This window comes from Engystomops pustulosus, chromosome 3 (genome assembly GCF_040894005.1).
Source record: "Engystomops pustulosus chromosome 3, aEngPut4.maternal, whole genome shotgun sequence".
NCBI lineage: Eukaryota > Metazoa > Chordata > Amphibia > Anura > Leptodactylidae > Engystomops > Engystomops pustulosus.
The window spans coordinates 172,466,979-172,494,109 of NC_092413.1; the positions used below are offsets into that span (position 1 = coordinate 172,466,979).

Genomic DNA, 27,131 nt, shown 5'->3' on the forward strand with positions numbered 1-27,131 from the left:
CTTTCAAAAGAATCATGAAAATATGTCATACATCATGTATCACCAAATCACCAAAATTAAAACAGTAAAAGCAACAGCTCTTTCTGCAAGAAACAAACAAAGCCAGAAACATGCCTTGAAACTTTTGGAAAGTCTCATAGTTACTCCATTCCCTTGCTGGTGTATGTGACTTTTTATGTATTTTGAGAGTTTTTTGGGACTTTTTGAAAAAAAAAAATCTCAGACAGATAATAGACCATGAGGCAAAGCCACTTTAACCGGTTCACGACCGGGTCGCGCTGTATGGAGAGCGCTCACGGGCTGAGCCCTCTCCATAGCCGGTAAGTCTTTGCTGCATATTGCAGCAAAGGCTTACCTGTAACACCCGCGATTGGTGCTAGTGTTATCACAGCGATGGCTGCCGGCAAAGCTGCCGGCAGCCTCAAAAAGATAGCGGCGCACGGGGCCCGTGACTTCATCGGGGAGTGGCGATCCGTCTCTATGGTAGCACATTGTAATGAATGAGGAGGAAAATCCCCATACACTGCCATACTTAGTATGGCAGTATGTGATAGGATAGATCAGACAACCTAGGGTTAAAGTACCCTAGGGAGTCTGAAAAATAATAAAAATAAAAAAAAGTAAAAAAAAAAATTATAATAAAAAAACCAAAAATTTCAAATCACCCCTCTTTCCATAGAACTGACATAAATATAAATAAACAGTAAAAATCATGAACTCATTAGGTATTGACGCGTCCGAAAATGCCCGATCTATCAAAATATGATAACGGTTTTTCAATACGATTAACCCCGTACCGGAAAATAGCGCCCAAAGTCGAAAATGGCACTTTTTGCCATTTTGAAAAATATAAAAAAATCTATGAAAAGTGATCAAAAGGTCGTACAGTCCTAAAAATTATATCATTGAAAATATTATCAAATTTCTGCAAAAAATGACACCACCCACAGCTCCGTACACGAAAGTATAAAAAAGTTATTAGCGCCAAAATCAAAAAAATAATTTTTGTACAGGAGGTTTTAATTTTTGCAAATGTATGAAAACATTATAAAACCTATACAAATTTGGTATCCCCTTAATCGTACCGACCCAAAGAATAAAGTAGACATGTCATTTGGGGCGCTCAGTGAAAGACGTAATATCCAAGCCCACAAGAAAATGGCACAAATGCGTTTTTTCACCATTTTCACTGCATTTGGAATTTTTTTCCCACTTCCGAGTACATGGCATGGAATATTTAATACCATCTCTATGAAGTGCAATTTGTTACGCAGAAAACAAGCCGTCACACAGCTCTTTACGTGTAAAAATAAAAAAGTTATAGATCTTTGAAGGTGGGGAGTGAAAAATGGACATGAAAAAACAGGAAAGGAATCTGATGGGCGTCGGAGCTCCAAAAATAGACATAGGGGATATTTATCAGGACCTCTGCGCACCGCCATTGGCGCAGAGGCCCTGAAATAATCGCAAATGCTAGCTTATTGCTAGCCTTTGCGATTATTTTCCCCAATCCGCCACCTTCACGCCAGTGGGGCGTGAAGGGGCGTAAAGGTGAGGGGGGGGGGGGGCGGCCGAGCGGAGGGTGCGGCCGGCCGTGAGTGGGCCAACGCGGGGCGTTTTACGTGAAAAGTCGCCGGCAGCCTGGCGTAGGATAAACGCTGCGCTGCTGGCAGCCCGATACATCAAGAGGCGGAAGCCTCTTCATGTATCGGGCTGCAAATTTGCAGCGGCGGGGCGATCATGAGCGCCAGCGTATGATAAATATCCCCTATAGAACGGTCCTAATGAGCCGCCTTATAATAAATAACCCCCTTTATGTATAGCATTATACAATGTTTTGACTATGTTCACATATGTGAGATTTGTTACAGAAATGCAGGAGTCCAAACACACGTCCCTACTCAAATGTATGGTAGGGATTTTCAGTTGCAGAAATATTTTTAATAAATCTCTCTATCCATATAGAATAAATAATATGGGAAGATTAATCAGTCATTCTACTTAAAGTTTTCTGCAAGAAATTGCAGTTATTTTTGCACCTATGGCACCTCCATGTCACCACCTCCACGACTGTGAAAGGAGTGGGCTGGCACGGGGTGTTCCTGCCCAATGTCTGCATAAATTCTAAAAACATTAGTTTGCAGGTTTTTGCACAAAACTAAGTCAAGTCGGACCTGGCATAGCTTTTTCTGGCGGCACGGCTGCCTGGTAGATACATCAAGAGGTCTATGCCAACGGGGGCAAGACCTTTATCATACCCCCAAAGTATTTTTACTCTGCAAAATTAGTAAATCATTGTATCCCATAAAAGTACTGAGCCATAGGAAAAAGGTAACATTGTGCTTATTTTGAAGGTTACTAGCTCAAAAATAACAGTATAACAATGAAAAAATAGCATTTTTATCCCAAGCCCAGCCCCCCCCCCCTTTCTTAAAAAGGTTAATCATATAATTTTTGTTCTAGGATGTTAAAAATGACCATGTGATTAGATCCATTAAAATGTATCAGCTGTAATGTAGCTGTGTGATCTCACAGCATACAGTCATATATATACATATATATGGTGAGTGTGCACATTAGATACAAGGGTGAGCTGGCTAGTTACTCTTCTGCTCAAACCCTGAAACTAATTTTCCACATTAGTAAAGATGAAAAATAAGAACCATTGACAGAATTAAATAGCAAACATATTAACCTGCTGGAGAGAATGAAAGTAGATTGTAGCTTTCCACTGTCTACTCTTCTCCACACATGGCCACCCACAAATCTCACTTATTATTAAGGATGACACTCCCATACAAAATATAGGCTATGTTGCCAGTGAATTCAAACATGTTAATGATAACTGCAGTAACTTGATGTAGAGCCAACTGCAAGAGCTGATATAAAGTAGAGCCTCCAAACAATGGAGTGACTGCTACATGTGTAGAACTATTGTATAAGTTAACAAGATAGGTTTGAGATGATTAAAAGTGGATATCGTCACCAGGGTCAGCTCCAGGTTTCAGTAGGCCCCTGGGTGACAGAGCCTCAGTAGGCCCCTTGGCAGTGAACACACCTGGAAGCTTTCAAAATTTAGAAACTAAAACAGTCTCCTGTTCCCTAAAATATTCCCTAGTTTATCATACCAAAAAGCCCCCTCAAGGTTATTTTATATGATCCCCCCTCACACCCTATGGATTCATTAAATACAGTCCCATTTACCCACGTGGATTCCTTATGTACAGTCTCACTATACTTTTTCATATATTCAGAATATGTGAATCCACTGGACCACCGCGGGAGGTGGTACTAGCCAACAACTGGGACCGAAGTCTTAGTGGCACTGGGTCTTCAACAGAGCCCGCCGCAAAGCGGGATGGACTTGCTGCGGCGGGGTACCATCAGGTCGTTCCACAGGTGCGACCTGCAATATTTGCTAAACATTTATATTTATTGAGGCATATAAAGTGAAAGAATAAAAATCATTAGAATAAATAGCATAAACCTGGTGTAAAACCAGACCTGGGGAACATAGTTGTGGGATGGATGCAATAAGTGTGACAAACACGGTCACATGTGACAGACAGGCCACAATAACTGGTCAGGAAGCAACAAGAAGAACAAGTTGTTTGAAAAGAGTGCAACCATAGAAAGAAGAAAGAGAAAAAAGCATAGAATGGAAACCGAAGAGAGAAAAGGAGGGTAATGGAGAAGCTTTGTATTCCTGTGCAGTAAAATATGACAATGGTATCTAGAGGGAGAAGAGAGAGGCTGCACTGCAGGAGGAGGCAGAGTCCCAACACGGGGCCCAAATCACAAGAAGTGTATCATTATTTAAAAAGGCGTCACCTTTTCATTGACTAGTTCAGCCAATGCTTAAGGGGTGTTCTCTTTATTTCTCAAATAAATGTTATTGTTTGTGCAACATCCCCCACCGGGGCCTAGCCTTTTCTCGGGGCCTGGAGTCAGCTGGCGGTTGCGGCCCAGGCACGCTAGTGTCACGGTGCTTGGTATGGGGAACCGGAGGGCTGTCCTACATCCTGGCAGGTCTCCAGCAGGGTGGTGTTGGCAAGAAATGATGAGGGAGAGGCTGCTATAGCGGATCTCCCTAGGGCAACCCTTTGGTGTCTAGAGTATGAGTCTCTGTGTAGTAGACAGGGTGCCTGTGATGAGGGCAGCCGTAGTAGCAGGGACCAGATGGAGGCAGAGGTTGAACGAAAACAACTTACAGTTCTTTATTGGAACCGACAGGAACCGCAGCAACGTGCCTTTAACAGAATGGTGGAGTACTGAGATGCAGTTGGAGGAAGCCACAGGAGGTAGATCGCCAGCCTGGATGCAGAGGGCAGGCTGGGAGGTAGCTGTGTCCTAATAGGAAGCTTCAGCTTGTCCTGGAGTGCTTCAGGTATCACCCTTGAAGGTAGGATGATACCCCTTTCCTCACTAACTCTTATCTATTCGCTCCACTCTTCAGGCAGGGGCTAGGCTCTTCCTGCTCTGGTATGGTATGCTGGCTGAATAGAGTCTGGACTGGGACAACCCAGGCTGCTTCTTCTGATCTGAGCTAGGCTAAAACTAAACTCTTCTGGTGTCCTGCAGACCCTCAGGTCTGACTAGAACTGAGCTCTTCTCCCTCCAGGGAGAGACTGCTCTCTAGAACAATCCTGGCCAGGGGTTTTGTAACTCCTCTGGTCAGGTGGTGGCTGCTCCTCCAATTACATCTCAGCTTACATTAGACAGAATGCAATACAAGTGATTGGATGACAGATCTTGAATCATACAAAACACTTAACTCCAGCCAGGCAGGAGCTACCACTGCAATGTCCCCTGTGTGATGTGATGACATGCTGTGGGACGTATTCGCAAGCACTCCTTCGCCATTGCATCGGCGAGGGTGTTGCATTTGTATAATAAAAAGTTATACAATTTTCAACTATACTTTTTGTTTCAATTTCTCATGGTTTTCTAGATCTTTGTCATTCTATAGGAAGCTTCTATGTTTACTTCCAGTGGACAGAAATCTGACCATGGTCGCACAGGTGCACAACTTGTTATATCACACGGCTCTGATTACTCTCTGTGATACTAACGAGCCGTGCAATGAGGGGGACATAAAGAGCTGGACAATAATGAGTGGGGACAGTGAAAAGGGGCAGGGGAAAATGAGGGGGAAATAATGAGCTGGAGAGTAATGAGGGGGGACATAATGAGAGGGGGCAAAGGGCATAATGTGCAGGGACATAATGAGAGGGGGCCATAATGTGCAGGGACATAATGAGAGGGGGACATAATGTGCAGGGACATAATGAGAGGGGGACATAATGAGAGGGGGACATAATGAGAGGAAGCAAGGACATTATGAGACTGGCCATAAGCCAGGCAAAAGAAATAATTTCTTAACCCCTTAACAACCTGGGACATATTAGTGTGTCACAATTCTATTTAGGGAACACAAATGCGGTGCGGACACTTCTTAAATACATGTGCAAGCAGTTTGCAATGAAAAAAACATGCAAAGTCAGACAAAAAATATTTAATAAAAGTGGGCCAGTGTATTTGTGTGTATATTATTGCTGTGAAAACCATTGAAACAAACCACGGCATGTATTGCTGCGCCACTAATTGGTAATCTAATTTGCATTATACATAAATTTGTGCATATTCCTAGTATTACAGCTGTTCTCTGTTCTGTTTCTCTTAGTATTCAGTTCAATCTATGCATTTGACCTTATAATGTAAGGTGCAGAAACTTAACCCAGTAGGTGAACAATACACTGCAATATATTGTAGACACCATACCCATTGCTAATATGCAGGGTAAATAAAACAGCACATAAACTAAATAAGAGATAATATGTTATAATTGGAATAACTGATGATATAATATAATTAGTGCAAAAATTACCATATTAGGATGCTGCCATCATTACCAATAGAAGCTAGGGATAATTTAATCATACATGGAAACCTGGCACCATGCATGAGACCATGCAGTCCATAATATAGTAGAGTGGCTAAACATAACATGTCTATTCAGACCAATCAAATAAAAACTGAAGCTGGCAGAGTAAGTATGGGGATGTCTAAACCGACTGTTTCTTTCCCATAGGTTCATTTTAGATATGAAGATAAGGAGTTATCAAATTTGTTTTGCAGATGCTCCAATTACTACAATTATTAAAATTTGAATTCTACATAATTTTTGGTTTATATATGATTCCCATATACCGTGGGTACGGTACACTCTGCACCCAATCTTGACAGAAAAAACAGAAATGTAGATATTTTGCTTATTTATTAAACAAGAAAAACTGAAGTATCACATGGTCATAAGTATTCAGACTATTGCTCAGTATTGAGTAGAAGCAGCTTTTGAGCTAGTACAGCTATGAATTTTCTTGGGAATGATGCAGTAAATTTAGATCCTCTCCAGGTTCCGCAGATGGAAGGGTGAACGTTGGGGGAAGCCATTTTGAAGTCTCTCCAGAGATGCTCAATTGGGTTCGGATTAGGACTCTGGCTTAGCCAGTCAGGAATGGTCACAGAATTGTTCTGTAGCCACTGCTTTGTTATTTTAGCTTCTTAGGGTCATTGTCTTATTGGAAGGTGAACTTTTGGCCCAGTCTGAGGTCCAGAGCACTCTGGAACTCTGGAAATGACATGCATTGTGAGCTGTGAGGTCTTATATAAACAGGTGTGTGCCTTTCCTAGTCAAGTCCAATCAGTTTAATTAAACACGGCTGGACTTCAATGAAGGAGTAGAACCATCTTAAGAAGGATGAGAAGAAAAAGGATAACTTGGCACTCCTAAATGTATTGGTAAATCTCCTTTATTATAATATCATAATAGCAATATACAGAAATAATGTGATGTTTTGGTCGATTAGACCTTCTCCATTCACAGGATTGAAGAGGTGAAGGTAAAGTACAGACAGTCCCTGTGAGGCTGTAGGCGCAAATGAGTAGTGGCAAACACTGCTGGAGATTGGCGCACATTTCCAGAGATGTGCAGGGTGCATCAGATAATTGAAGACCCTGCGCCAGTATTCAATAATATGAGGCACCCTGCACATTCGTGAAGCAAACTGCACTTAGTACTTTTGATAAATCTGGCCCCGTTTATGTTAAGATCCAAGGCCACAAACCATAAATTATTAAACCTGTAACTCTTATGATGCAGTTACATCCATTATATTAGTGCTTGTGGCTGGCGTATGATATAGGCCAAGCTCCCGCATCCTGGCAGATACATCAAGAAGCTTAGGCCATGGAGGATCTTCATATAGGCAGTACGGGTGGGCCCTATATGAAGATCCGCCATCAGCATAAAAGAAAAGAAAATCTATACTCACCTTCTGGCTTCTTCTCCCCTGCCCCGTGGCACTGTCTTCTGCTCTTCCAGCCTGGGCGCATCACTCTGCTTATTTGACAGTATTTGCAGTATGAGGAGGAGTTCAGATACAGGGCACACAGAGGCCGGGCCAAGGGCAGCATCCACATCTCCTACACTGTCTGGTCTGGACAGTAGTCGAGTGGAGGGTTTCTTGCAGTTAGGGAATGTGATTGGCTTTCCAGATAAATGGGTTATAAGAGCAGGTTTGAAGTTCATCATTAAATTACTTTTATGAACAGTACAAGATTAAGGATATAGAGTACATAGAGGATATAGAGTACAGTAGTTTTAACATGCGAGCACATGTTGGTTTGGATGCTGGTGGGGTCCTAGTCATGTGAACAGCCCAAGTTCTATGGAACACTTAATCCAACACGGAGCTTAGGCCTCTTGATGCATCTGTCAGGCGACTTTGCCACCAGGCAAAACTGTACAAGGTCCGACCTGGATTCGTTTTGTGAAAAAAAACTTGCAAACCAATGTTTTTAGAATGTATGCAGGCATGGGACAGGAACGCCTTGTGCCAGCCCACTCTTCTGGCGGCCACATCTACATGACGTGAAGGTGGCATAGGTGCATATCTGCAATTTCTTGCAGAAAACTGGCATAGAATCACAGATCTCCCCCATTGTATCTATCCTTTATAGATAAACAGAGGTTTATTACAAAAGTTTCTGCAACTGAAACCCTGGCCACACATAGAATCTTAATGAAATCTTGCCAGTGCACAGTCCATCCTATAGTTACATAACTATATATTATTAGTGATAGTAAATCAGTTCCACATTGAGATAATTGCCGACACCCAGCACCCCTACTGAACAATTTCCAGCTAACCCAGAGCATGGTGTTGGAGCACAGCTCTATTCGCTGTGTAGTTGTAGTGCTGTAACACTGCCGCTAAGCTCGCAATTGTACTGTTGGCTATTGTAAATAGCTAACTTGTTGGGTTGCCAATTATTAGACCTTGACTGATCTCATATCAATGGGTCTGCAATTACTTTTATCAGAAAACCCCTTTAAGCACTACACATCTGGTAACCACTGAAGTTGTACGCCTATTGCCTTTATTGTGCACTGAAAGTTGGCAAAAGATGTTGGTTTTTGGAAGGATTTGACAAAGTAAAGACAAGTCACAAAACATTTCTAAAGACAGATCTGAAGCCATTATTCTATGCACATCCGCCCCATTAAATGACAAACACACCTTTCTAGGCTGTTTAGTTTAAGAGGAGATGTTGAGACTTGAATAAGCTATTAATTTCTAGGTCTCCTTTACACTTCCCAGTGAGTCACTGTCATTAATGAGAGATGCAGGTTCTTTATGGATAAAAAGATTTTAGACTCTCCCAGCAGGTGCCCAACACGGTTTAATCTCATCTCCTCCGTTCTGCTTCAGATGTAAAAGATTTGACTCTTTTAATCATATGCCATCAACCAACATTATGGGCTTGGGTACACCTTCAGAGGTATCTACAGCAGGTTGCCTCTGCATGGAACAACCAGAGATGTGCTCCATAGAACAAGGTAAAGTTATGAAGTGTGTGGTACACTGTTACAGTATCTTGTTTATTAGTTTTGGAGAACATTTGTTTAGTCTGCCCTTCTCCATTGTATTAGCAATTGTAATTTATTAGTATTGTTATTGGTATATAGTATTTTTTATTATTTGCAATCTTTTATATTATTAACTATATTTTCAGAGAGATTTTAGTCTAAATGGTTAGGTTTGGTCTCTGTGTCAGAGCGAGAAATCTGGGCCTATAATCCAGAAACTCCTCTGAGACTGACCCACCACAGTTCCAGAGGTTCCTACCCCTTTTATACCCCAGGAGTCCAAATTTCAATTTTGAGGCTGTTTTTCATACTGGTTGATGGAGGACTCCCAGGATAGTTGTATCTGATGGGCCCAAGGGACCACAGTCCAACAATGCACAAATGTGATTCTGTCTTAATCTTATCAATTTCCCACAGAGGTTCTGCATAGTACATGTATATGTTATGTAACCAATACCGTCCACCTCCTGTGCTAAGAATGCACAGTCATAGGGACTGTGATGATCACTGAATGTACATACATCATTGCTGTATCACTATTTTCCTATCCAGTCCATGTGCAGGGTCCCTAAATGCAATTCCTCCAGGGGAAACAGTTCTATAAAATGATGTTAACATCAGGGGAGTTAGTGGGCCTGCCCGTTTGATTACAATTGAAGCCCTCCTAAGGTGCACTTTGGTTATGCAGTGTTATACCATTGGGTCAAACCAGAAGAGTTTCACCAGGTCTACTATTTCTGCTCTTTCCATATGTGATGTATGTATCACATGATGTATATGCTGGTAGTACTAGTCTATGCACAGCAGAATTCATGTGGAGTCATAATATATCCATGTTCATGAGCACTAGGAATACAGCCAGAATTTATTTTACCTGTACTGTCTTGTACTGAAGAAACATTTACTCCAATGTGTATGTTGTATGATATCATTTGCACATGAATAGTTATAGCTGTTTTTGGCTTTGATCATTGGCTATCATTATCATTGAGGTAATATTAAGATTCCATTAATAACGTGTTCAGCTTTTCCCATGAATTTGATGATTATAGATGATTTTGCGTTGTGCAGAGTTTTGCTGTTAGACAAGTTCAGTCATCTTTAATTCATTGGTCTGCAGACTCAATGTCTGTTGTTTTCTCATCTACTGTAATAACAGAAGATTTTCATGAGCTCATGCTTTTCGGTGGGAGCACATATAATTCAGCTATTTATCTTTAAGTTCCTACATCCCATTATCTTGTAACATCCCATGGCCGGGCATGTCTTTCAGACTTATCCTGCTGCCTTCATGTTTAAACCCGTAACTGTAGACTTGTTGGGAACACAAAAGATGTACAAACAATTGGGAGCTATACATTTGCTCCGCTCCAATGGATTTCTATGTATGTAATTGCTACTACGTCATGTAAATACATTGTATTTTCTCTCATATTAGACACTGCTGCATACTGAGCTTTAAAGGCATCTCCATGCAGAAGGTAAAGGTAGGTATTTTTCTATTTTCACTTATTTATGAAGCTTTGTGCATATTATAAAGCACATTAGATGTACATCCGGTTAATGTGTAAGCCTGGATTTTATAGCATTTCCCCTGTCTGTAAATATTATATGCTATTCATTGCATTAAGTATATAACGTAGCTTGTGGTGTCTGTAAATATCCTCTAAAGGTAGGAGGTTTTTTTTTTCCTGTATTTTAGTAACGGTAATAGTCAAGTCCTTTATAGGAATTGAAGTGGTATTAATATCTTTTTGACTACACAGCAATGTGCCTAAGGAAGTTTCTGCAGCACTCAGAACGACAAGTATTGATGTTCCAGTCTCAGTATAATTACTGTATGCACAGAATTAAGATGTAAGGGACCATTTATAACATGATGTATCTTTTATTCATCATGTAGATGTAAATATGATAAGAATGGATTGCAGCAGCACAATGTAGGATGCAACCACAACCAAACAAATTCTCAAACACCAGATAACATTTGCAGAAGTTATTTCATTGTCATATCGGTTCCAGTAAGACTGACGCTTCATATTCTTCATAGCTGACATCTAGTCACAGAGGTAGCAAAGTTTAGTTTGACCCTGAGAGAAAGTTGCTGCAAACTTTTTGTTGTTTAATATCACTGGAGCATGATAACAGATTGAAGTCCTAGTCTACTTATTTCTGCCACAAGTCTTGATTCTAGTTTTATGTAAAAAGATGAACTTATCAGTAAGAAAAGAATTGCATGGAGTCCTATTAGATGGTAATTACTAGATGGGTCACTGTACATAAACACTCCTTAACACACACAATGGGGCAGATTTTCGCGATCCAAGCTGTGCGTTGTCCGACGAGGATTCGGAGCTGCCGCGATTCACTAAGGTCGTGCGTCCAATTTCCTTCAAGTGCCACTTCCCTGCTGAGGTCCGCCGGAGTTCACCTTCTTCTTCCCGGTGCATGTAAGTGATTAATCTTGAGACACAATTTCTGTTTTAAATTCCGCGGCTTGTCCGAATGAGTCGGGTTGTCTGACGGCACACTCCCCAATTTCTGTCACATTCAAGCCGGCGCCAATGCGCCACAATCCGATCACGTGTGCCAAAAACCTGGGGCAATTCAGCCCAAAAAGGAAATATTCGGAAATGCGTCCGACGGACCCTTATAAATGTGCCCCAATGTCACCTATTGATTAGTGATGAGTGGCCCTGTAAGAATTAAAAAAAAAAACCTGTTGAAGAATTTAAAAAAACCTGTTCGGGTCCAGGTTTGGTTAACAAACCAGGACCCCAACCGGTAATATCCGCGATCGTGGGTGATAATTGTTTAAATGTTGCTGAGAAAATCACTAGCGATATTTAAATGGCTGCAATATTTAAACAAGCGCTCTTTAAATGGTGCTAACTTTTTAAATTGAAAATGTTTCAAAATTTTAGTGTTTGCGATTGGTACAAGCAACTATTGTGGGCATTAACGTGGGGGGGGGGGGTTGAGCTGAACTCAGCTTAACTCAAATGTTAAGTTTTGAGTCTGTTTAAGACTACTATTGATGGAGCCCTTATGAAAACAAACATTGTCTTTGTCCGTGTGCTATCCTTTGATCCATCATATAACATATAGACAAACGCATTTCTATAAGCTCACACACAACTGCGGTCTCAGCAGCCCCGTATGTGAGTCAAAGCCTCAAAACTCAACGTAGATCTGATTTAAGGCCATGTTTGAAGCTTGGCCAGCCTTTGTTGCCCTCATTGGTTAATGGACCTTATTTGCCAATGACACATGGGTAGCAAACAGCGGTTCCGTCGTTTGCAGTCCATAAGAGTAAACAGTTTGTGTGTATGAGGGTTAATAGTAAGAGTAACCCAGTGGCCCTTGAAGTCAATACCAAGGGTAAATAACCTGTGTCCACAGGTAAGTAGAGTTTTGGATATGTGGCAGCCAGATCACATGGTCTTACCCTAATAATTTTTGATTTCACGGATGTATCTGCATTTTGCAGCCACAGGGAAAATGAATCATCCCCTGCCAATTTCTTTATTTTTCCAATTTGCTAGGACATGTTTATAAGCAAGAGGGGGAGGGGATATTTCGGATAAAAAAATATTTAATACGAGAAACTTGTAAAGCAATTACTTAATATATCATCATAAAAAGTGTAATATGTTATTTGACTCTAATTGTAACAAATACATGTCATTCTAGAGCTGACAGTCCGCACACACAGTATTAAATGCTTCAAGTGTATTGTGGAATCCTGCAAGCACAATGGATGCAAACCTGCATGTGAACACGCCAGGTAAGACTATGGGATAATAGTAATGTAAGTGAGACACCGTTCTGTGCATATACATTCATTGCTTATTCTCAAATTCCTGGATTCACAACCTTTGCAATAATTTGGAAAATCAAACAGCAACTTTTTATAAAAAAAAAACTCCCCATGGCCGCTGTTCTTAGTGGAATACACAGTTATCATTTACAGATGTAGTGTTCTTAGAGCATGTCATGTCTTAAAGGGGGTTACCAAGTTAGCAAGTTATCTCCTATCCACTGAATAGTGGATAATAACTTGATTGGTGAGGATCTGACTGCTGGGAATCTGATTCTCACTAATGTGTGGAACAGCAGGTCAACTATGGATCCTGCCACTCCATTATTAGTATAAAAATTAGGGAAATAGACAAGCTCAGCTATCTTCGAAACTCAAGACAGCTCCTCCCATTAGTGAGAACAGGGCCACCGTTCTTCAGATTTCAGTGGGGGTCCCAGCATACAGCCCCATAACACTCAGTTTGTTATAGGGGATAACTTTCTAACTTGATACAGCCTCTTTAAGTGACTCTATTCTGTCTCATGTGAACACTTATCTCAATGAAACATTGGATAGGATAGAAGGAAAAAACATATTCTTTTTTCTATGATTTGGCTTGATACTGTAAATTGTCTACTGCAATATTTTCATACACATCTTTTCAGGAAATAAACATGGAACTACCAATTAAGCCTCTGTTCTTTACCTCCAAAAAAAGTAGAGAACGGAGGCTTAGCAAATCAGTTAAAAATCCTATTGACATCAATGTGAATTTTATGTCATCCGTTCTGCATATGTATTTTGGACAGAAAAACGTATGGTGACTTCAGTCATTTTTTTCCGTTTGCATGTAGAGCTATGATGTTATAATTATTATTAATTTGTGGGGATCAATTTAGAATATCCGAATTCAAAAACAAGGGTAAAAAAGATAGATCTTTATCACATATCTGTTTTGATGTAAATCTTCTTTGTCTCTTCTGGAGACTGGCTACTGGAGATTCATGTATAAAATTTGCCAATTGGCAATAAATGTACCTAATTTCTTTTTTTCATATTTAAATTTTTATTAATTTTTTAATAACAAAATAACAAAAAAGTGCGAAAAGGGAGGGAGGAGGAAAAGGGGTAAGCACTTAAAGTCAAAGAAAGTACCATAAAAGCAGATGGCACATTGGCACATTAAGTTTAATGGATCCGTACACATGAATGTTTTTTTTCATGGATCCAAGTTGAGATTGCAGAAAACTCCGATGAGATTCTATTCCTGTCTGTATTTTCAGCTCAACCTTCATATAGAATTCTATGGGGATTTGATAAATACAGATCCCACACGGATGACGCATGTCATATTGGTCTACAACATTCTAGGGACTGTAACACAATCATGTGACCCTTCAAAAGCTTAGGACCAGCTAGTGACATCTACCAGTCTTCTTTTTTTTATAGTGTGAATCTGCTAAAACAGTTTTTACAGTCATTTGCCTTTCCAATAGATTACACACTGATGACACAGACCGCAAAAACGGAGCACTGATCTGTTGACTGAGGCCATACAGAGCAATGTATTCACAGGAAATGTAAAGGCCCGTTCATTGTGTTTAAAAAATAAATATACAGGTGTCCTGGGGGCTACACTAAAAATGTAATTATACATTTAAAAAAAAAATTCCATAATTACAAACTAGCAAATACAAAAGTTGGCAGCCCTGGCATACACTCCTCCAGGTATCGGTTACATAGGATTTAAGCTGACAATATTTCAACATTACCCAATGTCAGCAACAGAAAAAAGCCACCTACGTTTTTCAGTAATGTAAAAGAGGAACGCCCTGATGGGTTGCAACATGATTTCCACTGTAGAAGAAATGACTTCAAGGCATCGGGGCTTAGCTGCCTTTCAAATCTCTGAGCGTAGAGTAAATGATATAATCCTTAATAAAGTCTTATATCCCTAAGATAAGGCGATAACAGCAGGGAAGTATAATTATCAAGGAATTATTTCATCAGTCACAGTGAGGATTTGTGACCAAGGTAAATGACTTCCTTACAGCACAATGTCTGGACATGCTCAAGAGGGTAATGGGCAGTATAAATAAATGTAACAGAACCCAGACACCACCGTATTAACCTGCCGATACAGTATCACAATCTCCGAGAAAAACTCCTAGAAATAACAGTTGGGCTAGGTTCACATGGTGTTTATGTGATTTGCTCAGTTTATATGCCAGAAAGCTCCTGAGGTATACACTAACATGTACTGGAAGACAGAGGTATAATTTTTGGATACATTAAGCAAGTCATTGTAGGCAATGGGGGATGGATGCAAAGTATTACATCCCTCCCCTGGCCTACGCTGAGTGTGTATGTCGCTCAGCAGGAGGAAGCAGGAGCAACCAATCACCAGTTGCTGATATTCACTATACTAACTAGAGTCCATTGGTCCCCGCATCCTAATGTATGTCATTGTCTATAAGACAGAAGGGGTAGTAGTATTGGCGGTGGTAACGGTTATTGAGGAGGGGGCCCCACTAACTGAGATCACCGCCAATACTATTATCCCTTTCTGTAATGAAATTGTGTGGATGGGGGGGTGCAAAAGGTGGGTAATATTTTTTTATTAAAATGCCTATCTTTAAGCTGATGTTGAAAAAGCGGTCCCTCACTTTGTGAGGTGCACCCATCTGTCTATTACCTAAATTTGACAGATGCTGGTAAACCCCCAAACCCCCCATAAAAAAATATACCTACTGCACACATAAAACATATACACACATATTTCATACACATGTATCCACCATACGCACACATATAATATATACTCAGATTACAAATAAATCTATTGTGCACAATGAACATTACTCATACATGCGGTACATATACTTCACACATTATATATCTATATATGTATGGCACACATTCCTGAAATAACATACTGGAAATACACAGACATACAGTTATTGGGGGACATTATCTGTAGGATATAAGCCCCACCTCCCAGCATGAGTTGGATATAGCAGGAGATCCTGGTGGGTGGGTTTGGTGGGAGGCTGTGCTTGTCGACTTGGCAAAGAATTGACTTTTCTGCACAGACTACACCTAGTATTCAGACTGCATTGCATCATATTGGTCCACTTTGCTCATGGCCAAAGACACAGAAACCCAGAAATAATCCCAATGCCTTGCGAACCACGAGGCAATGCAATTATTCCATGTGAAGAGAGTGTAGGGGGCGCAGCCAGGGAACCTTTACTTTTACTAAAAGTTTGCAGCCTGCAGCATATATTGTATGCCAAGTAGGACTTTTTTTTACTATTCATTTATTTTTATATCAGTTCAAGGGCAAGGGGGTGATTTGAACTTTTAGGGTTTTTGGATTTTTTTTTTTTAAATGTAACTTTTAAAATGTTACTGTATCAGGGGGTCTGATCACTTATACAATATACTGCACAACTACAGTACTGCAGTATGTTGTAAATTCACGGGATCAGTAAGAGAGGCTGCTGACAGCAGGATCCTGTACAGATCCTGCTATGTTAGGGTCATGGCTATATTAGCAACCAACTGCTGCCTACCATTGACATCAGTGGGGGGCGCCATCGAGATCCGAAATTGCACGTTTCATGGTGGCACTTAAAGGGGTTTGCCCATGAAAGAAAATTCTCAAATCTCAAACCCCTAGTGACGTTTACACAATAAAGATCATTGTTAATCCTTTCCTTTACAATTTTACTCAGTGTTATTGCTGTGTTAGCTCCTATCATTCAGTGATGGTCAGTGTAAAATATCGGAGTGTGGGTGTAGACTCTCTAAGCAGACACTTCCTGTCCCATCTAGTTCTGTGAGCTGACAAAGTGGTTATATTATCAGGGTCCAGGTTTATATACACTTTCATTTACCTTCTGAACATCATACTAGTATCTGACATAGATACATAGAAAGAGAGAGGAGACAGATCAGAGATGATGAGATCCATGAGATGCCTCTTGCTACATGTAAGATCTACTGTGCCTGTCTCCCCTCCACGCATAAAGAACTTATCTACCTGAAGCATCTAGTTCTCCTTGCGCTATGTACATTGTGATGTGTCATTCGCGAACAAGCCAGCTCTAAGAGACGGCTATTTTATGTGAACGAAGGGAAGCCGAATCCCCTCAGTGAGCCACTGGCTTACTTTACCCCACCTCTAACCCACTACAATTGGGTTAAGAGTGGTGTGGAGTGAGGTGACTGGCTGGACTGCAGCTCCCTATTAAACATGCAATACGGAGCCGTTCAGGAGCCAGAAGAGCCGGCTCTTCTTAGTGAGCGAAGCTTAATGATCCAGCTCACTAAGAAGAGCCGTAATTGCCATCACTAGTGCACATGCTGGCAGGAAGTCAGTAAATGTGAATCAGTTAGAGCTCTGTCCTGTAATGCAGGGGAGGGGCTACAGTGCAGGGGGCAGGGCTAGAGTGCATGGAGCAGAGAGAGAGACAAGCTCCCTGAAGCCTCAGACAAGATGGCAGCTCACCCTAAAGTCAGAAGATCCAGGGTTATGTCCAGGGGCAACTGAAATTGTGTAAACCATGACTGATAGAAACATTTTGGACTTATATCTGTGTAATGCTGTATTTTTGTTAATAACAGTGAATTAGACAATGTGTTATTTTGTTATCCTGAGTACATCTAAAAAAAAACTTGTCTTTGTGGGAATACCACTTTAAGGGATTAACACCCGGGGGTGTCATCATTATGCAGCTAACACCCCTGTGTTTTGGGCTCAACCCTTGAGCCTGTTCCATACATCCTTAACCACGTCACATGTCATTAAGAGGTTAATATCTGTGTAAAGACGTTCAAAAACACTTCTCACTGCTGGAGAGGAAAAATTATCCTAGAGTCAAGTGTGAATTATTCTAAACTATGGACCTATTGTCACGGCAGGGATTAAATGACCACTTTTTGCATACATACATCCGCTCTAGGCAGCGCAAGATTACCCATATCCGGACAACCAACGTGATTATAAAACGTCACTTTTATTCATGTAATTATTTAAAAAGTAGTAGTAGTGCGACTACTGATTGCTCAATCTGAGAAAAGGAAAATATTAAAACCACAGGTGCCTCAGGTTAGAAAGCAGTGTAGGAGAACCACTAATGTTTGTGGTATACTGAAGCTGTAGCTATGGGCCCTTGATCCATCGGTTAGTGAGTCAGGACTGCAGGGTATAAGACTTAGTGGTTGTCTGGTAGTATGTATTCCCAGGCAAATAGGTATATGATAAAGTGTATCGCGTCAAAGAGCAGAGACCAGAGTCAAGGAGTCTATGCAGGCAGAGTGACTATGTGGTATGCCTGGAAAGTAATGCAAAGGGTTATTATCATCTAAACCCAGTGCATTGGGTACTGTGATCGGAGATCAGACACGATCCCAGTTGTACACAGTCCCTATCCAATGTGTGATGCAGAAGGTTATTATCATCTAAACCCATTGCATAAGGCACTGTGATCAGAGATCAGACACGATCTCGATTGTACACAGTCCCTGTCACTCTGTTCATAGTATAGATGGATATGCACTTGTTGCTGTGTGAAAGATCATGTGAGTCATGTGTAGAGCCAGCTGCACAGTAAGGTGTTCAGCCTGTGGTGACAGACCTGCACCATATAGTGTACAGTATATGGCAGTGGTGGCGTACCTATGGCACGGGTGCCAGAGGTGGCACTCAGAGCCCTCTATATGGGCACCCTTGCCATCACCCCAGGGTAGAGTTTGCCAGACAGGACTCAAGGCCTCTTGCAGTCCCAGGCAGCCCAGGAACCTACAAGGAAGCTACAATGATAATCCAAACTTCTTCTCTTTCTTTCTACTGTATTGGTGTCCTCAGGAGCCTATACAATTTAAACCAGTGAAAGAGCCGGCAGTAATAAGTTACTGCTTACATTGTCGCATTGGCACTTTGCAAAAAATACATGAGTTTTGGTTGTAGTTTGGGCACTCGGTGTCTAAAAGGTTTGCCATCACTGGTATATGGTAACTGGTAAGCTACATCCTTAGAGAACCCTCCCATAGAGTAACTAATGACTCCCTCATCAGATAAAAAAAACTGGGTGTTAGCATAATCTAAATGAGTTGTAGCAGAACATAGCCATCCTACCAATTTCTTCAGATATGCCCAGATATAGAAATCAAAATAATTATTATCACTATTACTACTACTTAGTGTATCAGTGTCATACTTTGTATCATGCAGCTCTGTTATTATATAACCAGGACCTTTACAATGGAATGCTGACGTATACATTAGCGTGTTACAATTGTGGAAGTCCTATGAAACACAACATAATACATATTTTGTGTCTCTAGTATAAATGGATTGTTCCACTAAAACTTGAGATTTAATTTTTAGATAAAGTTTGTTCGTTTCTATAGTTTACTTCTCAAATTAGCAGGGGAAGTGGTTTTCATCAATAATAAAATTTGAAACCCCTATGGACTCAGCAATATGGAGGGAAGGAGAAACTTTTTACATTAAAAAGAATACTCTATTTTTATACAATTAGATCCATTTAAAAGCTTCTCTATTTATATCTACCACCATGATAAAGGATTGTAAACCAAGCACACTGACATACTGGTGTGTGCCCCCTCTGGCAGGATCCTCCCTACTTTTAGTTTCTTATTCCTTTAAAAAAAAAAAAAGACTTTAAAAATTATGCAAATGAGACAGAGGGGCTCCAGGCTCCATAGTGGTTAATGGAGCACCTGCATACTTTTTAAAGCCTTTTTCTGTAAAAACAAAGGCATAAGAACTTAAAATTAGAATGGATCCTGTCAGAGGGCGCATGTACCAGTGTCAGTGTGCTTGGTTTACAATCCTTCATCCTGGTGGTAGATTTCCTTTAATACCACAATAGTTTGTAAATGTTGGTAACAATGCAACTACTTGTGCAGCAAACGTCACATGTTCCTGATTTGCGATAATGCTTTTAGTATATTTCAAAGTAGAGGAGCAGTATGAGAAAGGAGCGATCACATGAAGGAGCCTGCTGAGCAGCCAGAAACTCGCTGCCTAACTACTTTCAGATGTTCTCATTCCCAGTATGTAACACTGCCAAGACCCAAAATAATTTCACATGGTGGCTTGTCGCCTTAGAGAGTGAAACTCATGAAATTGGTATATTATTATTGAACGACTTATGACATTTGAGTATCAGTTTAAAGTATAAGTTTATGTGGGTCGCAACAGTTAAAGGGGTTGTCCAGAATGAAAGAAAATATCCAAAATCTAATCAAATACTAAGAAATAAATCATCCGGTTAATCCCCCACCACTTCAGTGCTGCTGTTCTCTATTACCTGTAGGGTTGTTTCACATCACAGAGTGCGGTTCCTAGAACATGGGCAATGTGCTGGCCACAGGGCTGGGACAAGGGGTAGACAATCGCCTATGGTGCAACATCGGGTGTGGAGTAGTGAAAAATGGGGGTTCTGCTCTGTAAAGAGAAAGAAAACCTGAAGATGCCGACTATGTAAGGAGAAGGTGGACATATGGGTGCCTGCTGTCTGATGAGTAATATGAGAGTAGGATGCTGGCTGTATAAAAGGAGGGAGGCCTGGGAGCACTGGATGTGTGGTGAGGAGCAGTGGCATAACTAGAAGTTGATGGGCCCCAGTGCAAAGTCTGTGCCAGGCCCCCGACTATAATGTATGGTTTATAGAAATAGTCTTCTCATATGGGAAAGTGACACCATAAGGGCCCCTAAACCTCTTGGGCCCTGGTGCAACCACAACCTCTCCACCCCCTCAAGTTACGCCCCTGGTGAGGAGGATGATAAGAGGGTGCTGGCTGTAGGAATAGGAGGGGCTATGAAGAGAACAAAGACATAGGAATGAAGGCCATATGAGAATGAGGGGGACAGACTGTTTAAGAAGGTTGTGGGAGAAGACTGGGGTTAATATAGAGGATTCCTATTTTCAGACCCAGCAGATCATATCTCAGAGTTAGGCTACATTCACACTAACGTATGGAGGACGTATATACGGCCGATATACGTCCTCCATAGACGGCACTGGGCGCACGGCACCCTACGGGAGCGGTACGGTGCAGCACACACCGTGCGCAATTACTTCCTATGGAGAGGGGCGGGGGTGAGCTGCGCTCACCTCCTCCTCCTCTCTCCGTGCACTGCCATTGCCCGCTACGGTACGGTACGGGCGGGCAACGGCAGTGTGAATGTAGCCTTAGTAGTAATAATGAGGAGTTGATCCGTATTTCATGTTGATTTTAGTTAGAGAACCATTATACTGCTATACAGAAAAGGAATTTTGCTGCTCACTGTTAGGGGCGTGCAGGTGCTCTGGAAACAGATACAATCCCTTAGTCCTTGTAAAGTTATAATTCCAGTCACTATTCTTTTGAATTGCAAAATTTATTGGAATTTTTTAGTAAACACCATGTGACATTTTGGTCTGGGTTTTGGACCTTCTTCAGACACAGTTTGCTAGGAGAATACAGCATAAACTATCACACTATCATAAAAGGTACTTTGTGCCGACCCGGTAAAGCAAAACTGCTGACAACCACTAGAGCGGAAACACTAAATTGATTAAATGAATAATGATATTTTTATATATTATACTTTATATCATACATAATTCTCTACTGAATTCTTTGGATGATATCTTATGATAGTTTAGAAGTGGAACAGAATGGGAAACAAAAATTAGATTATGGTGGACCTCTCTGTTGGTATTGGAGACTTTTCTATATAAAAGAGTGGTATAAACTCCTTCCTTCCAAGCTGGAGTCATACTGCACAACATAAACAGTCTATCCCTTAGAGGGACATTTCAGATAAAATTAGAAAAGGGGAAAATCTGTGACTGAGGCAGTTTAAGGACTTTAAGGCTATTTATAATAATAAAACACAGAACTTTTATGTATAAATAGTAAAATGAAATTAGTATTTGGAAATATATTTTGAAGACATTTGGCTTTCTGTGTATTTAGCATTTGTTCTGCATAGAAGGCGAATTTTCATGTCTCTGAGACTTCTGTAAATGAGGTGGTACAACTGATAAATATGTCAAAATATGACAATATTACCCCCACATTTTGGGGGGATAAAATATTGTTGATAACCTATCCGAAAGAGGGGGTCCAAACCCAGAACCGGAAAGATCAACTGTTCTAAGTTCAGGCGGTCCCCTACTTAAGAACACCTGGCTTACAGACGACCCCAAGTTACAAACAGACCTCTGGCAATTGGTAACTTACTGTACTCTAGTCCTGGGCTACAAGAAACAGCTATAACAGTTATCATAGGTGTCTGCAACTAAGCGTTATTGTAAATCCTGATTCTTATGACAATCTAATATTTTTAAATTCCAATTGTCACATACACTAAAAAAAAAATTGGCCGCGGTTACAATGATAAAATATACAGTTCTGCCTTACATACAAATTCAACTTAAGAACAAACCTACAGAACCCATCTTGTACGTAACTGCCTGTATCTGAAACAGAGAACGGAACAGGAAGTGGACAGCTCTGTTCTCTGTATGGTGGTTTAACCAGGTCGCGGTATTCTGCAATGAATGCCCAATAAACAGAGATTTACCAACTATAACTTTGCTTATCTCACAATAATATTCCAAAACCCTAAGGAAAGAAATAGTACAAACTATTGCAAACATTAATCTTACAACTGGAAAAAAGGAAAACACAAAGGGGCAGATTTATCAAACTATTTGTGACAGAATTCTGTCACAATTTGCACCAAAAATATGTCTAAGGCACCTTGCAGCAGATTTATCAAAAGGACAGTTTTAAGACACTTTTGTGACTAGTGTGGATAATGGGTTATCTTCTGGATGGAACGGCAATATTAAGGAGATGTGGCCTTAGTTTCAACAAAAATGTGGATCTGCGTCAGTGTCTACAGCATTCTCAAAGTATGTTTGGTTCACAATGCATAAAAGCAAATGGTAGATTCCCTTTAAGGGGTTGCAGAGTGAAATCTGCTATGAATCTGAAGCACCATTAAGACTATATACAGTACATCTCACACTAAATAAATCCACGTTTGTTAGCCTCTCTTTAGAACCGAGACCTCCCATACCACATCTGAAATTTTGGTCTCTCGTGTCTCTCTCCAGCCCTCTGACTCGTATTCTGTGGTCTCACTAGCATTTTATAGAGTAGTAATGCTAATGAACAGTTTAGCATGTCAGTGTTTAGATGAAATGGCAATGACTGTCATAGAATCTTATTATCTTGTAATAAATCTTGTACTCTTGCAATAAAAATCCTGTTCAGCCAGGTATTTACCCTGCTGTCTAGTTGCATCACAACAAACATGATATGTCAGATGGGAGTTTCCAGCACTTGACTATATCCTGTTTGCTACTATAAGTGGCTGTCCAGTGGTCATTTCTGCAGGTTTATGCTAGGGGTATGCTAGGCATCATTGAACTGGGTTTCTAAAAAAATTAAAACCTTAAATCCAAATCCAACCTAGGGCTAAGTTCACCCAGGTTCCATTACACTGTCATTTATTTATAATAGAATAATAGTGCAGACCGTTTTCTCTCCGCTATAAGTAAGGATATGAAATATGGGCAGCATGGTCGCCCCGTGGTTAGCACTACAGCCTTGTAGCACTGGGGTCCTGGTTTCTAGTTCCACCCAGGTCAACATCTGCAAAGAGTTGGTATGTTCTCTCCGTTTTTGCGTGGGTTTCCTCCGGTTTCTTCCCACACTCCAAAAACGTACTGGTAGGTTGACTAGATTGTGAGCCCAATGGAAACAGGAACTGATTTGGCAAACTCTGTGTAGCACTGCATAATATATATGAATTATTATTATTAATGGAAGGTAACAGACAATACACTGGAGTCTATGGGAAACAGACGGTGAATAGAAGACCTTCCTCTCACATTCCATTTTTTGTTTCAGTTGCACTTTATTTTAACCCCAATACAGGTTTAAACTGGGACTACGTTAAAAGGAAGTTCTATAGAAAGAGATAAGGGGAGAGAAAAAGGGTGCTCCTATAGTGTAGTATATTAAAAAGTGCGATGGTTAGTAATGATGCATAAAGCTGCTAACCTGACAAGGTTGTGCAATGAGGCACAACACCCGTAGTCGTATGTCTTTAGTTCCTTGTCCTCCTACTGCCAATGCTCTTGTGGTAGTTCCTTCTCCGGGATATGGAGAACTTGTCACAAGCGAAGAATCCTGGATCTGTCCGTTGGACTTGAAATTGAGCATTTTTGGGCCGGCGCTGGATGACTTCAATGCTTAAAACTTTTCTTTAAAAAATGATTTTGTTACCATAAATTAAAATATTCATATATGAATATTTTTATTTATGGAAATAAAACCATTTTTTAAAGAAAAGTTTTAAGCATTGAAGTCATCCAGCGCTTGCCCAAAAACGCTCAATTTCCAGTCCAACGGACAGATCCAAAAGGAAGTTCTATTCATTTAAAGGCAAATTGATGATCAGTGGGGATCGATGACCATCCACAGTTGATTCCAACACTCACTGAGAATAAATAGAGAGCTTGCATTCATGAACAGTGGCTGCCTTTGTTTGGAAGTATAAGGGAACTGTTTTGTATAAGGGAATTGTCATCAGTGCCAGTATAAAAAGTCAGAACCCCAACAATCAATAACTTATCCTGCATTCTGTGGATAGATGATAACTTTGAATTACGTGGTTAGACACATCTGTACCATCCTTGTAGTATCCTTGTCTGTTATCAGCTATGTAGGTCTATGTCAATATTATGGAAAAGTGGTTCTTTGTGCAGAAACCTTTACCAAGCGACCTGTCATTTTTTTAAATAATTTCTCTTTTGTTTTGCACAGAATACATAAGTGATGGCTTTCACAGTAACATCACAAATCATGGAGGAAATGCTACAACTATAGCAGATTTACTAAGGATCATCTTCCCTGTGTTATATCTCGTCATCTTCCTTGGAAGTGTCATGCTCAATGGTCTCGCTGTCTGGATTTTCTTTCAAATCAGAAGCAAAACAAGTTTTATTGTATATCTGAAGAACATAATGGGCGCTGACCTCCTCATGACAGCATCCTTCCCATTTAAAATAATACAGACTTCTGGGATTGCACAATGGAATTTCAACTTTTACCACTGTCGGTACTCCAGCATTTTATTCTTCACAAGTATGTACATTAGTATCATCTTTCTAGGACTTATTAGTATCGATAGATATCTAAAAGTGGTAAAACCATTTGGAAGTTCAAAAATGTACAGCATAAAGTTCACAAAGTTGGTGTCAATGGGTGTTTGGGTGCTCATGTCTGTACTTGCTTTGCCAAATGTGATCTTGACAAATGCCGAACCAACTAAAGACAATGTCAACGACTGCATGAAACTCAAGAACTCCCTTGGAGTTGCGTGGCAAACAGCTATTTCATATCTTGATATGTTCCTATTTTTTACTGTGATGATTGTACTTATTGCATGTTACATTTCAATATCTCGACACATACAGAAATCCAGCAAACCCTTTGTCAGTTGTTCCAGTCGGACAAGAAGACATAACCAAAGTATCCGTGTAGTTGTGGCTGTATTTTTCACATGTTTTTTGCCCTATCATCTGTGTGAATTGCCCTTCTTGTTCAGACACTTGGACTCACTCCTGGAGCAAAATATGTACGTTATTCTACAGTACTGTAAGGAAGGTACTCTGATTCTCGCTGCCTGCAATGTCTGCTTGGATCCTATCATCTATTTCTTCATGTGTAGATCCTTCTCGCACAGGCTGTTTAACAGATCGAGCATCAGATCTAGAAGTGAAAGTATACGATCCCTACAAAGTGTGAAGAAGTCTGACGTGCGGATATATTGTGACTATACAGAGGTATGAAAATGTTATTGAAGATGACTGTACATATTAATAATAAAACTGTAAAACCAACCATATGTTTTGTGTTATTGATTCCCTATGGTGGTAGACCGTTAGGGTTCATGCACACAGATATATTTAGGATGCATATCACCTATATCTGAAATGATGGCGACCATAGTCTTGTATGGACCATAATGTACTTCTCTATATAGGTGGTCCCCTACTTAAGAACACCCGACCCCCCAGTTACAAACGGACCTCTGGATTTTGATAATTTACTATACTTTACCTCTACAATAACAATAGCTACATTAAATAGCTATAACAGTTATCACAGGTGTCTGCAATTAATCTTTATTGTTAATCCTGGTACTTATGACAACCCAACATTTTTGAAATCCAATTGTCACAAAGACCAAAAAATATTTGTCTGGGGTTACAATATAAAATATATAGTTCCGACTTTCATACAAATTTAACTTAAGAACAAGCCTACAGTACCAATCTTGTACGTAATGTGTGGACTGCCTGTATATCATTTTGAAAAAAGTGTTAAACAATCCATAAGAAACAATACATATTCTCCCCTAAAATCATTGCTTCAAGTGGAGAATATACTTCCTCATAGAGATACTGCATATCAGCATTAAGAGTGCAATACTGACACATGGATTCAAAGAACTCCCTGCACTGAGCAAAAGAGTGTACATCTCTTCCTTAAGGCATGGCTAAACCTTTCAAGCACTTTTTCTGCTTATTTCTCTTGTAGTGAGCAGTGTATCTCATGGCCTTTTGAGCTCCATCCACTTCAGGCAGATAAGGAGGTTAATGATTAACTCTTTCCATACCTAGAGATTGTTTTCACTTAATCATACAACTCTCTGTTGAGATTAGATCATCCAGAGACTGTCTGCAAAGAATGATGTCAGTAGACACTTTATCAAATTCCTTTATCTCTCCGCTGTCAGAAAGATGATTCATATAAAAAGTTTGAACAAAGAAAAAAGGCAAGAAAAAAAAACAGATTTGTTTAATAAAGTATATCACAAAATGTACTTTTTTCATCTCCACAAAAAGTTGTATAAAGGGGATATAAAATATATGTATGTTTTATTATGTTTTAATAGATATAAAAAGTTAAAAACCTTTTGTGGGCCATATTCTGAAGCTAAGAACATTTTCATGCTAGAACATATGGAGCAATGAAAGGTGTACTTTTTTGTGGGAGCAGATGAAGTTTTAATTGCTACCATTGTGGGGACTAATCATTTTTATATGTGTTTAACTGTATAAAACTCTTCTTGTTCTGTTCTTTGGAGAAAAGGGGTTTGGGTTTCCCACACTCAATTATTATGTTTTAATAGATATATTAAGTTAAAAACCTTTTGTAGGAATTTTTTTCTTTGTTTTTCCATATTCTGAAGCTAAGAACATTTTCATACTTCAGCATATGGAGATATGAAAGGTATAATTTTTTTGTGGGAGCAGATGAAGTTTTGATTGCTACTCACTTATTGTGGGGACT

General features: G+C 40.1%; 2 protein-coding genes across 8 annotated transcripts in view; one reads left to right on the forward strand and one right to left on the reverse strand.

The window, feature by feature from the left end:
* The window catches only part of MED12L (mediator complex subunit 12L), a 300,992-nt gene that overhangs the window by 159,908 nt on the left and 113,953 nt on the right, over positions 1 to 27,131 (reverse strand). The gene's annotated exons all lie outside the window — the stretch shown is intronic.
* Positions 8,636 to 25,675, forward strand: GPR87 (G protein-coupled receptor 87). 3 transcript variants are annotated; one of them, XM_072142996.1, is made up of 5 exons: positions 8,636 to 8,902; positions 10,371 to 10,419; positions 10,699 to 10,789; positions 12,626 to 12,719; positions 24,597 to 25,675. In XM_072142996.1, exons 4-5 carry the CDS (start codon positions 12,689 to 12,691, stop codon positions 25,622 to 25,624), a joined length of 1,059 nt encoding a protein of 352 aa, XP_071999097.1. In that variant the 5' UTR covers positions 8,636 to 8,902; positions 10,371 to 10,419; positions 10,699 to 10,789; positions 12,626 to 12,688; the 3' UTR covers positions 25,625 to 25,675. The 3 variants fall into 3 exon arrangements, with proteins under 3 accessions (XP_071999097.1, XP_071999096.1, XP_071999098.1); XM_072142995.1 differs by lacking the exon at positions 10,699 to 10,789; XM_072142997.1 differs by lacking the exon at positions 10,699 to 10,789 and having other exon boundaries at positions 10,371 to 10,413.